At 47.2% G+C, this 12886-nt stretch overlaps 1 protein-coding gene across 3 annotated transcripts in view; it reads right to left on the bottom strand.

Annotated features, from left to right (window-relative positions):
* RUFY1 (RUN and FYVE domain containing 1) overlaps window positions 1-12886 on the bottom strand; it is a 594809-nt gene that overhangs the window by 259506 nt on the left and 322417 nt on the right. For 2 of the 3 annotated variants that reach the window (XM_078653337.1, XM_078653338.1), the window contains exon 10: window positions 11665-11781. In XM_078653337.1, coding sequence (XP_078509463.1) covers window positions 11665-11781 — 117 coding nt within the window. Of the gene's footprint in view, window positions 1-10280; window positions 10407-11664; window positions 11782-12886 lie in introns of all 3 variants that reach the window. The other variant, XM_078653336.1, reaches the window with a different exon arrangement.

Raw genomic sequence — 12886 nt, 5'->3', positions numbered from 1 at the left:
CGTCTGGGGAGTCCCACGTCCTAAAAGGTACTCTGATATTCCGTATCCTATGTTAACTGACTACTTGCATGACCTCACCACTAAATTGCGTGTTCTTCATCAGCAGGTACAAAACGCTTTACCAGAGGCTTCCACCGACCCAGGGCACTCCATCCAACCTGGAGTCTGGGTCTGTCTGAAGAATTTTCAGCGGAAGAAGAATTTGGAACCTCGTTGGGGGCCGCCTCGACAAGTCATTCTGGTGACACGTACAGCAGTGAAAGTCGTCGGGAAGAAGATTTGGATCCATGGCGTGCAATGCAAAAGGGTACCTTTGCCTTTGCCTTTTGATCAGTGGGTTCACAAGGGTATAGGTGATAGTGAAGGCGAAAGGGTCCCTCGGTTTGTACCTTTCAGTAGTGCACCTCTGGATTGGACAAAATTTGAGAAAGAAGACGACGACGTGTTGCAAGAAGCTGTACCACCACATCTGCGGTTGAACACAACAAATCCAGAGATTTTGTTTCGAGAACAAACAGTACCTGATAAGACTCAGTACAATCTGAGACCGAGATTGACAAAAAACAATTGAACTTTTTTTTGGTTGTATTTTTTAAGAGAGATTCTTTTTTACTATCCATCAAGTTGCAGGGTCACAGTAGGAGTCTTAGGCTGTGACCTGAGTAGTGACATAGGTCTGCAGGACATGCAGTGTCATAGGACGCCTAATAACCACAACTAAGTGATCTAGGAAGATTACCGTGAGCAACGCTTTAGAGAATGGATATTGAATTTGGAAAGAATTATACAAATCAAAAAAATGAACAGTAAATGTAAGAAATTGTTGTTTAGTCCATGTGGCATCATTTTGTGTACTTTAATATGTATATGTATTTTATTGGCTTGTGTGGGTTGGGTTGTTCATACTATGCAGCAAGCACCTGTTCCTACTTCTGTTACTTTGTCTTCTTCCACTACTGTCTTTCCGCATCAGTTTCATACACTGCCAGAACACGAACAAACCAGGAGAACAGAATATTTTAACAATTCATTTATTCAGCTGTTGCATCAGCATCAACTAGCAGTCAATACAACTGACTGTTGGTTTTGTGGACTCATGCCCCATAACACAGAGAAAGGGATGCCATATCTAGTCCTTCCATTCTCTTATGAAGGTTCTGCCTGGGCCTATATGGCTATGTTTTCTAATGCATACCAGAATCAACTTCGACATCCTCCTGCTGGTCCATATGCTGGTGGAACAGATTTTAGTAATAGTTCTGTGATAAAGGGAATAGTGGCTATGGCTAGGGTCTCCGTAAGTGGTAAGATTCCCGTCGATGAGAAACGAGCATATGATGGCTGGAATGTGACTCGTTATGTTACTAGCCTCAAAGATAAGGCTAAACAAGGAGTATCACCACCAATTTGGACCGTACCTCATCGAGGAAATTTGTGTTTGCAGATCAATGGTAGAAATATTAAAAACCAACAGGAAAAGAGTGTCTGTTCCCGTACATACATCTATTCATCACAGATTCCTTCACCATTAGTACCATCTCAAGGCCTACACATGGCTCCCCACCAATTTTTCAGGACCATGTTATGTGGCTTTTCTTCTCTCTCCAACATACACTGCTCCCTCAGGTTATCATAGAAATAGATATGGCAGAGGGGTTCTTGATACTAAAGACACCGCAGGACAAGAGGGAGGGGACTTTTTCAAAGGACTCCTTCCTTTCTGGGGCCCAATAGTCAATAGCAGAATATTAGACAACTAGTTCGTGTTGTTGAGGCTACCATAAATGTGACTTCTGGAGCCTTGAGTAATTTAACAGCTGAACTTCAGGTGGACCGCCTTATGAATTTGCAGAACCGGATGGTTCTAGACATTATTTTAGCAGACAGCGGAGGAGTCTGTAAATTGATCGGGTCTAGTTGCTGCATTTATATTCCTGATAATGCCCCTACAGTATACCAAGCCATCTCTAAATTGCACATAATTTCCGAGTCAATTCATCAGGATGCAGGAGATTGGTCGATGATGGGATGGTTTTGGGGACTACTGTCCACATGGGGATGGAAAGTGTTAACGTTCCTTGGAATGGTTCTAGCCATCATTTTCTTTTGTTGTCTGTGTGTACAATGTGGTCCCACCATCTGTGGTGTTTGTACCACCATGTGCGTCCCAAGACCTGTGTCGCAGAGGACAGAGCACCTTAAGATGATGGTGCAGCAACAGCTCGATGACCTCATGGCCATTGACATCGATTCAGATTAACTTGAGTCTTTTGTGTTTTGCCTGAGTAATGGCAAAAGGAGGGTCTGAGGTTCTTCGATTTCCGACTTCGTCTCGTATTCGGCCGCCATTTTGTGGCCTGCCGCCATTTTGTGCTGCCTTCACTCAGGCGACACAGCGAACGGAGTGTTTTTGCCTTTTCCAGCTGCTGCGTGTCTCTTTTCTGTTAAAAAGTAACCCCCTGCCCTTGTTTACGAAACAGATGTCAGGGTCTGGCCGAGTCTACTAATCCATGTCTGGGCTGATTGATGCCGGTCTCGACTGACTATTTGGCTCTCCTATTTTCCTTACTTTATCTTATCCGACTGGCCTTCGCTATTCTCTTCTTGTATTCTCTCGTTACACAACAATCCTTTGAGGCACACAAATACGTCCTGCCACCTGCGAATTAGATTACGGCACTAGCATTGATTAACTTGTGGGGAGGGGTAACACACAGAGTCTGAAAGAAGGGCGTATTTGGGACATTCGATAGTTTGTTTTCCAACTTCTCCTATTGGTTAGCTTTGTATGTACTGAGAATACATGTCGCAAATATGTGTCTTATAAAAGATTGTACGCCACGGAATTGAAGTGGCAGTCTCCTGAGAACCTACTCTGTACTTCTGGGACAACTGTGCTTAGCTGCAGTTAATAAACCTGATTTTCTACGCCCGACAGAGTGTCTCGTGTCTCTGTCCGACAAGGCAGGTGAACTCGGAGATTAAGGCGTGCCCTGCGCCGCCAGGCCCATAAGGCCCGGTTCTTCAACGGGAGCGCTAAGAGAAGGGGACCCAGCTGCCACCAGAGCCAGGGAGATTTCAGTGGAGTCTCTCCAGGGAGTGGGGGACGCCGATTGCGGCCTGCAGCACTCCGCCTGCGGTGGCCTATGGATTCTGGCTGGCAGCAGGCCTGGATTGGAGGCAGTGGCCCCCTGGGGTCTCCCGATAGAGAAAGAAACGGCCTGCCACGGGCCCCGACTTGGAGGGGGGAGACGGCAGAGGTTCCTCTGCAGGAGCGAGGAGCCATGCCTTAATGCTCTGGGATTTTTTTTGCTGGACCCCCTGAGAAGGCAGTATCTGCATTGTGGAGGGGCCCTGATACCCCAGAATGACGTGTTGGCAGAGTGGACTGCTGGGGACCTGGCGGCTGGACGCAGAGGCCTGATCCACCTACAATGATTGTGAAGCCCTCCTTGGCTGCCTGCTGTTCGGGGCCAGGTGGTGCAGGTGTTCCTGAGGTGAGGGGGCACCCACGGACCTTGTTGAGCTTGAGGGCAGAAGTTGGTGTGCCCTCTGGGGGAGCTGCTGGGCTTCGAGACCCAGAGGTCTGGGGTGTGGAGCAGACTGGGACCATACCTGCCTGGACTGGGCACGGTATCGACCCCTGGAGGCTGGTTAGCGTGGGCTGACTCTGGGGCCTGGGCCCAACTGGGGCGGAAGCAGACGTCCCCTGCCGCCCCTGAGACAGCGGTGTCCTGAGCTAGAAGTTCCATTTTCTCCTGGTGGAAAAGCCCAATCCTGTGCACAGTAGTCACAGAGATGGTGTGCACGAGACCATTGTGCAAGTCCACGAAGGGCACTCTACCTGGCTCAGGGTCCATGGCGCTGCAGGAGGGCCCATTGTAGCAGCCAGCGCTGGGGATTCAGCTGCGGGGGCGCTGACAGGCACTACGTTGGCGCAGATCCTGAAGTCATCAATAACCATAGAAACTACCTGGAACAAAAGATTGAGACGCTCATAGTAGACCAGGGGATCTTGCGCAATGCCCATCGTAAGCTGATCGCCAGGGGGAGGGAAACCGAAATGGTGGTAACAGCAGTGCTCCTCTGCTTGGATGCTCTGGAGGCGCCGGTCAGAGACCTTACCAGAAGGGTGGATACTCATGAGCAACGAGCAGAAGATGACGAGGGCCGCAGCAGGCGGAACCACATTAGCATAGGAGGACTCCCAGAAAAAGTGAAGGGACAAGATATGACCCAATTTCATCGGTTGTGTCTACAGTAGCTTCACAGGGGTTGTCGACATTCTTCACCCTGGAGAGGGCGCACCACATACCAGGCTGGACTCTACCTCCGGGGAGCCCACTGTGTCCGGTTGTGGCATGACTGCTGCATAATCAAGATCGGGACCACATTTTGCAGCGCTCTCATGAAGTGCCAGGTTTCAGGTGGACAATCTGCTGGTGGCTATCTACCAAGACTATGCAATGGAAATACAGCGCGCAGGACCACTTTCACAGAAGTTACATGAAATGAGCACTCTGAGGCGAATGTCTCATACATGCTCCCATTCCCAGCCTGGCTTAAACTGTTGGTGGATGACAATGCATTTTATTTTTTGACACTCCAGCGGCTGCATGGGAATGGCTAGAGACTCACGGGGCAGGCGTAGATGAAGCTCTCTGGACTAGGCCTCTGTGGCCCCAGAGGAAGAGACGTTGATTCTGAAGCTGCCGAGTGCATGGCCTAACAGAGGCGCAGGAGCCGTGAGGCAGCCTGGTGGCCCTTGTTATGTTATGTTATAATTTTTATAAAGTGCGCAGCTGCCCTAGCAAAGGGGCATCCCAGCGCTAGAACAACTGTCAAAGGCAGGCGACAGGCCAGATGACACATACACAGACAAATTATCTGGAGAAAAGGTAGGTTTTTATGGCTTTGCCTAAAGAACCATGGCTTTGATTGCATCTGATGCTCACAGGAAGGGAGTTCTACAGTTTAAGGGCAATAACGCGGAAGGAGAACCCTCCTGCTCGTGCTCTTTTGAAACGGGGAACTACTGCCAGGTACTGATCCATAGAACGTAAATGGCGGGTAGGCATATATGGTGCAAGAAGATTGGCTAGAATAACAGGAGATTGAGCGTTCATAATTCTGTACGAGATGAATTTTAAACTGGATGCATTTCTCCACCATGAGCCAGTGTAGTCTGCGAATGGACTAAGAGGTGGAGCAAGTTCTTGCCAAGCCCAGGAGCAACCGGACCGCAGCACTTTGTGCCCTTTGTAGGCGGAGTACCTCTGCTCTGCCCTAAGATAGAAGAAGCTAGCGTAGTCCAACCTGGATAGAATGGTGGCCTGAATGATCACCTGTCAGAAATTAGGATCAAAGAATCCCAGCACGGGTTTAAGACCATGTAGGAGGCCAAAACAGACCTCGGCTATCGCTTTTGTTTGAGCCTGAAAGGTTAGGGCAGTGTCTACCAATACTCCAAGATTTTTAACAGCCTGCTTCGGGACAGGCGAGATGCCCAGAGTGGAAGGCCACCACAGCTCACTCCACAAATGCGCATCTTTACCCACCAGTAGGATCTCAGATTTGCCGGGGTTAAGTTGGAGACAGTTGGCGGTCATCCAGTTAGCGATGGCAGTTAAATCATCATTGAATTTAAGCACATCTTGCACCGAGTCATCAGATAGTGCCATCACCAACTGTGTGTCATCCGTATAGGATACCACAGTTAATCCTCTATTCCTGGGAACTTCTGCCAGGGTTTGGATGTAGATGTTAAATAAGGTAGGGCTCAAGGCAGAGCCCTGAGGGAGCCCTGGTGTACTGTATGCACCTGAGAGCAGTAAGGGGGGGAACAGGTACTTGGAAGTACCTCTCAGATAAAAAGGAGGTAAACCAGCCCAGGGCCGGGCCGCTGAAGCCAATGGCCTCCAGTCGCTGCAATAGGATCTGAAGACTGACAACGTCTTTGCAGCCTTGAGCAGTATCAGACTACAGGAGGTAGCCCATAAACCACAGGGAGATTGGGGCAGTAGTTAGTAACAAACAACAGTGTCTCAAACACGGGTATTATTTAACGAACAGGTACATGTGGCACAATTAATTGCAATGGATTAAATCCAAAGGAGCAGAAAGCCAGGGAGATATTTTTCTTACGAAGGTAAATTGTATTTCAATCAAATAACATGTTGGACATATTGAACTTCATATGTACAAGCACATGAGGCGCTAGCACTGCGTTACATTAAATGACATGTAACCATAAAGATACTGTGCACAAGTGCTCGTGAAGTTTTAGTGACGGCGCAAGTGACACGTGATGTGGTATAGACAGCGATTGTGGTGGGCGCACCAGACAGGTGAAGTTAAAACAGTTTCTTTACATTTGAAATACTCAAACAGTTATTGTTACCAAGTTATACAGATTAGATAGGGTATTCGTTTGGTGGAGGCGCCAAGAGTTCCGCTGTGGAAGTCGACGGCGTTTCGGCCTGTAGATGTATTAGGCCATCATCAGGACCAGGTTACGTAATATTTGATATGCAGTGCTGGGGATAGAAGGATACATGTATTCCATTATATACGCACAGGTTAGGGGACCAAGACAGACAGGTAAAGTAGGGAAGGGAAAAGGTTTTAAAATTCGAGCCCACAATGACGGGGAGAAGACAATTAAGGAGCGCTAAAAACAATTACCGCTAGGCTCATTGAAAGGAAGAAAAAGTGAGCTAGAGGCACCTGTACATAAGCAGTAGTGAACGTACTAAGCAGTTGGGTCGGGCTCAGTTCGGTGGGACACTGCATGTCCCAACGAAACAGCTGAACGAGCAGGGTGAGCAGCGACGGGTCAATTAGTGCGCATGGGAGCTCCGAAGTGCTGCCTATAAATGGGAGTTTGGAGACACTAACACTGATAAGGGCTCCTCCACGTCAAACTCCCATGGCACGGATTCAGACAGGGAGAAAGAGACTGGCTTAACTCTGCTGGTGATTACCCCACGCTCAGCGGATGACCTGCTTTGGAGGAGGGTGGTGCCTACTGGCTACGTCTCAGGAGGGTCTAATACCGGGGGGAGATCATGATGAAGTATTGGCATATAGGCAGTTATCGATGCTAAACATCGATTATAAAATATTTGTAAAATACTGGTGAGCCTGTTGCACGATCATCTGCCTGCATCCATGCACAGCGATCAGAGCGGCTTTATCCTGCAATGGAATAACTCGCTCAATACCTGTAGACTGTTCCACCTCATGGGAGAGAAGCCGGAGGAGCACACCCATATGGACCTGGCACTCTTGATAGACATAAGGAAGGCTTTCGACACGCTGAACTGGTCATATTTTCAGGAAATGAGGAACTGAATGAATCTGGGCTCCTGAGGGTACAGATGGGTCGCCCTCCTATATGTGGACACGAGGGCTCGAGTCAGGGTGGGAGGTAGCATCTTGGTGTTTTCCTTTGGGTGTACCGGAGCACGCAGCAGGGGTGTCCTTTGTGCTCAATGCTTTTTGCATTGGCACCAGAACCCTTTGCCAGCATTATGAGAAGGGAGGGTGTGCCATCGGGGATACTGGAATGCCAGAAACCGGTCCTAGGAAGCTTGTTTCCGGTCCAGGGAAGGCATGGCTTGGCAGTTCGGGCTGGATTGTTCCCATGAGGCACAGGGTCAGACTGATTTGCACATGGCCATGTCTGAACTGGGGTGGCAGAGTGGGCTAAAGAACGGTGATGGATTAAACCCAGATCTCTTGACTGCGTGTGAGTGTTTGATTGGTTCAGATGCTCCGTCCATCACCACCCCCTTTTGAACCGCTTTGTCGCCATAAGTTGGCAGGGTATGCTCAGACGTGAGTCCCTTGCTCACTTTGCCACTGGATTCAAGCAAGCCTGCCTGAAGACGGCTGGAATGCCAGAAACCGGTCCTAGGAAGCTTGTTTCCGGTCCAGGGAAGGCATGGCTTGGCAGTTCGGGCTGGACTGTTCCCATGAGGCACAGGGTCAGACTGATTTGCACATGGCCATGTCTGAACTGGGGTGGCAGAGTGGGCTAAAGAACGGTGATGGATTAAACCCAGATCTGTTGACTGGGTGTGAGTGTTTGATTGGTTCAGATGCTCCGTCCATCACCATCCCCTTTTGTACCGCTTTGTCGCCATAAGTTGGCAGGGTATGCTCAGACGTGAGTCCCTTGCTCACTTTGCCACTGGATTCAAGCAAGCCTGCCTGAAGACGGCTGGAATGCCAGAAACCGGTCCTAGGAAGCTTGTTTCCGGTCCAGGGAAGGCATGGCTTGGCAGTTCGGGCTGGACTGTTCCCATGAGGCACAGGGTCAGACTGATTTGCATATGGCCATGTCTGAACTGGGGTGGCAGAGTGGGCTAAAGAACGGGGCTGGATTAACCTCAGATCTGTTGACTGGGTGTGAGTGTTTGATTGGTTCAGATGCTCCGTCCATCACCACCCCCTTTTGTACCCCTTTGTCGCCATAAGTTGGTAGGGTATGCTCAGACGTGAGTCCCTTGCTCACTTTGACACTGGATTCGAGCAAGCCTGGCTGAAGACGGCTGGAATGCCAGAAACCGGCCCTAGGAAGCTTGTTTCCGGACCAGGGAAGGCATGGCTTGGCAGTTCGGGCTGGACTGTTCCCATGAGGCACAGGGTCAGACTGATTTGCACATGGCCATGTCTGAACAGGGGTGGCAGAGTGGGCTAAAGAACGGTGATGGATTAAACCCATATCTGTTGACTGGGTGTGAGTGTTTGATTGGTTCAGATGCTCCGTCCATCATCACCCCCTTTTGTACCGCTTTGTCGCCATAAGTTGGCAGGGTATGCTCAGGCGTGAGTCCCTTGCTCACTTTACCACTGGATTCAAGCAAGCCTGGCTGAAGACGGCTGGAATGCCAGAAACCGGTCCTAGGAAGCTGGTTTCCGGTCCAGAGAAGGCATGGCTTGGCAGTTCGGGCTGGACTGTTCCTATGAGGCACAGGGTCAGACTGATTTGCATATGGCCATGTCTGAACTGAGGTGGCAGAGTGGGCTAAAGAACGGGGCTGGATTAAACTCAGATCTGTTGACTGGGTGTGAGTGTTTGATTGGTTCAGATGCTCCGTCCACCACCACCCCCTTTTGTACCGCTTTGTCGCCATAAGTTGGCTGGGTATGCTCAGGCGTGAGTCCCTTGCTCACTTTGCCACTGGATTCAAGCAAACCTGGCTGAGGACGGCTGGAATGCCAGAAACTGGTCCTAGGAAGCTTGTTTCCAGTCCAGGGAAGGCATGGCTTGGCAGTTCGGGCTGGACTGTTCCCATGAGGCACAGGGTCAGACTGATTTGCACATGGCCATGTCTGAACTGGGGTAGCAGATTGGGCTAAAGAACGGTGATGGATTAAACCCAGATCTGTTTGACTGGGTGTGAGTGTTTGATTGGTTCAGATGCTCCGTCCATCACCACCCCCTTTTGTACCGCTTTGTCGCCATAAGTTGGCAGGGTATGCGCAGACGTGAGTCCCTTGCTCACTTTGCAACTGGATTCAAGCAAGCCTGGCTGAAGACGGCTGGAATGCCAGAAACCGGTCCTAGGAAGCTTGTTTCCGGTCCAGGGAAGGCATGGCTTGGCAGTTAGGGCTGGACTGTTCCCATGAGGCACAGGGTCAGACTGATTTGCATATGGCCATGTCTGAACTGGGGTGGCAGAGTGGGCTAAAGAACGGTGATGGATTAAACCCATATCTGTTGACTGGGTGTGAGTGTTTGATTGGTTCAGATGCTCCGTCCATCACCACCCCCTTTTGTACCGCATTGGAGATACTGCAGCACATGAGGTGTCTGCTGATGACATGTTGGTCTACCTCCAACGCCCTGACATGGGAATACAGTGGTGCATGTCTGTGCTGGAGGATTTGGGTGAAGCTTCGGGGTTTCTGACCAACTGGGAGAAGATATATGCTTTCTACTGTTACAGGGTTGGGCAGACATGCCCCATTTTGTGATAGATTTCCGTATCCAATGGGTGTCAACACAGCTGAAATACTTTGGAATGCAGGTTTCTTATGATAAGGAGGGCACAAGGGAAGCCGACCTAGGGTCTGTGCTCTGGGGACTATTTTTTACACAACCCTGGCTTGATCTTTTTTTTAATTTCTGTACTGGTTTGGAGAAAAGTCAATAAAAACCAATTAAAAAAATACTTAGACTAAAAGCACTATATGCATTTCTCATGAGGGTCATCACTACAAATCTTCTGTTACCCCCAAGAGGAGCAAATACTGAAGAGAAATTTCTTCACCTGTTTTGCCAAGATGATGGTTGGACCTTTCCCTTGCGCCAGAAAAAAAGTCAAATAATCTCTGAAACAAGTAACTGAAGCAGGATCTGGCAGGAGTCCATGCAAGTTGTACAAAAGGCCAGAATCCTGTCAAATGTAGAAAATATGTCAAGACAGAGCAGATCAGGGACTCGAGCACACAGTATGTACAGTAGAAATCTAAGCGGTGGTGGCTGGCCCTCGAGTAGGAGTTCAGCACTTCCATCCCACTGAATGAAGTTTGGTTTTATCAAATGAGGTGGGTGGGCTAATAAACAGAGACTGTTATTGGATCTATAGCCGTTTTAACACTGTTAACCACTGTTTAAATTTAGGGGGTATTCACAGCCTAATTACGAGAATTATTCAAGCATGTGAATCTATGAAAGATCCAATGCTGAAGAGGATAGGATTAATGATCCTGAAGAAAGCTGTGATTTTTCATTTTCAGGAATATATCAAATATATATCATACATTATTATACTGACAATCCAGAGAATGTTATGGTATGGAAATGTTCAAAGCAAACTCCAGAACATCACTGATCTGATTCTGGTGAACCAGCCCTCTTAATGTTTTAGACTTATCCATTTCATAAATTGGGATTACAGGGGCCAAATGCTACAGGCTGTAGGATCTCCATCATAAAAGGCACACCGGTCCATTCTACAGCTGTGCTTGGTGTTGATACAGCCCCTGCAGTTTTTCATACACATCCACGCTGTAGGTTACTTTTCAGATGTGAAGAGTGACTTGTTAGAAGAAAGACAGTTGCCAATTTCAGCAGGGAGTGAGTAGCACAGAAGTATGGTGCTTCCTTATATCACAAAAGCAAGCTGTTGCCTAGATTGGACCTGGATTAACAGAATGAAATCTAGAGTGTACTCCCAATATCACATCATAACCTGTTTATCAAAGATGACCATCAATAACGCAGCCAGTGAACCAGGACCCTCTTGAATGGGGTAGTAAATGACTCGCCAGTTTAATGCAATAGAGCAATACAGATGTGGATGGAAAATCATTTGCTGTGTTTATATCTTGATTTCTACAGTATGTATGGTGTGTGGTGGGGGAGGAGGGTGGGGGGTGGTCGGATGTTCCGCAGACCTCTTGGGTGGAAACTTTTCAGTACCTAAAGTCATTACAATCTGTCAATCACATGTACGATGCTTGCCGGGCTCTGCCCATTTGGTACTACAGAAAATCAATAACATTTGTTGTTAAAAAAAAAAAGGATGACCATCAAGCGATTGGCTACTTATTATGCAAATGAGTTCTTGTTAAAGACAGTTTCTAAATTATATCACATGAAAAAAAGAAACGCTGTGTGATGCCAGTTAACATGGAATGGATCATTCATACCAATCGAATTCTTCTTTCTTCTTTAAACTGTTTCCAAATGTCATTGTACATTTCATCTAGACCTTGGCGAGACTGTTTATAAGTTTCCAGTTCTACTTTAGTATCCTGCTTGGTTACCTGCACAAAAGTTAAGATTTAGTACATATGATTTTAATTCCATACTAATGAAGCAACATTGTTGTATTCGTCCTCATTAAGCTAAGCACTCAAATATTATGTTCACTCAGTTTGAAGTAGCTCTGACATCCCAAATAAAATATCAATGCAATACAATGGCTAACAGAGCAATAAGATGACAGCATCTATAAACAACTGTACCACTGCAAATAAGTACTTAAGAAAGCAATAAGTCTGGATCTAGACAACGCAATACGATCAGACTCAGATCTTGAAACCACAATGCAATGGGCTCTTTGGTTGACAAGAAAGCAGTTCCAAGTGCTATCTGATTCTAAAATAAATATGAAAAGTATGATATTGTATGGTTTAAGCAAAGTATTTGTCTGTACTAGGTACTGGCTGAAGCTAGTCATAAGCTTTACTTTAAATGGTGTTGTCAAGACAAAACATGGGAACATCCCTGTCTTAAATACAACTCTGGTACAAACAAACACTTACCAACTGATAGGAGTTTCCTTTCTCTGACCACAGATGAGGGAATGGAAGGGAAATAAATAACTAATATAACTGATATTGCATTTGTCCACTGAAGGATCCAGTTGTTCTCTGCTCTTACTCCTAAAAGTGTAGACATGTTTTAGAGGTCATTGTATTGTAGATTTGTACAGCTAAGGAGCTGTACAAATCCACAATAAAATAACCTCTAAAAAATGTCTATATTTTTAGAAGACGCTTTTGGAAGAAGAAGTATCAGCCTATGGTTTTAATATGTGAGTAAGATGTTGTGCATGAGGTTCAGAAGTATGCTTTAATAATTTTGCAGTGAACTTTTAGTCACACTTCTGCATAGACTGAATCAAAGAGTTGTGAAACAGATGCGGTCATAATTTGCAATTACAATCATTGTGGCTCATTCTATATCTTGCGCAAATCTCGCTTTTAGTGAAAGGGGCGAAATCCAAAATATACATGGGACAATGTACCCCCCTCAACTATACAGTATGAGAACATTGCAAGTCACCAAAAAGTTACATGACTGTACAGTGGTACAACGTCGAAGGCCAACTTCCTTCATACAGGCATTAAAATCCAAAAAGAGTTA

This window comes from Lissotriton helveticus, chromosome 7 (genome assembly GCF_964261635.1).
Source record: "Lissotriton helveticus chromosome 7, aLisHel1.1, whole genome shotgun sequence".
Taxonomy (NCBI): domain Eukaryota; kingdom Metazoa; phylum Chordata; class Amphibia; order Caudata; family Salamandridae; genus Lissotriton; species Lissotriton helveticus.
The sequence above is the reverse complement of the archived record's forward strand: the minus strand, read 5'-3'. Positions and strand labels throughout refer to the sequence as shown.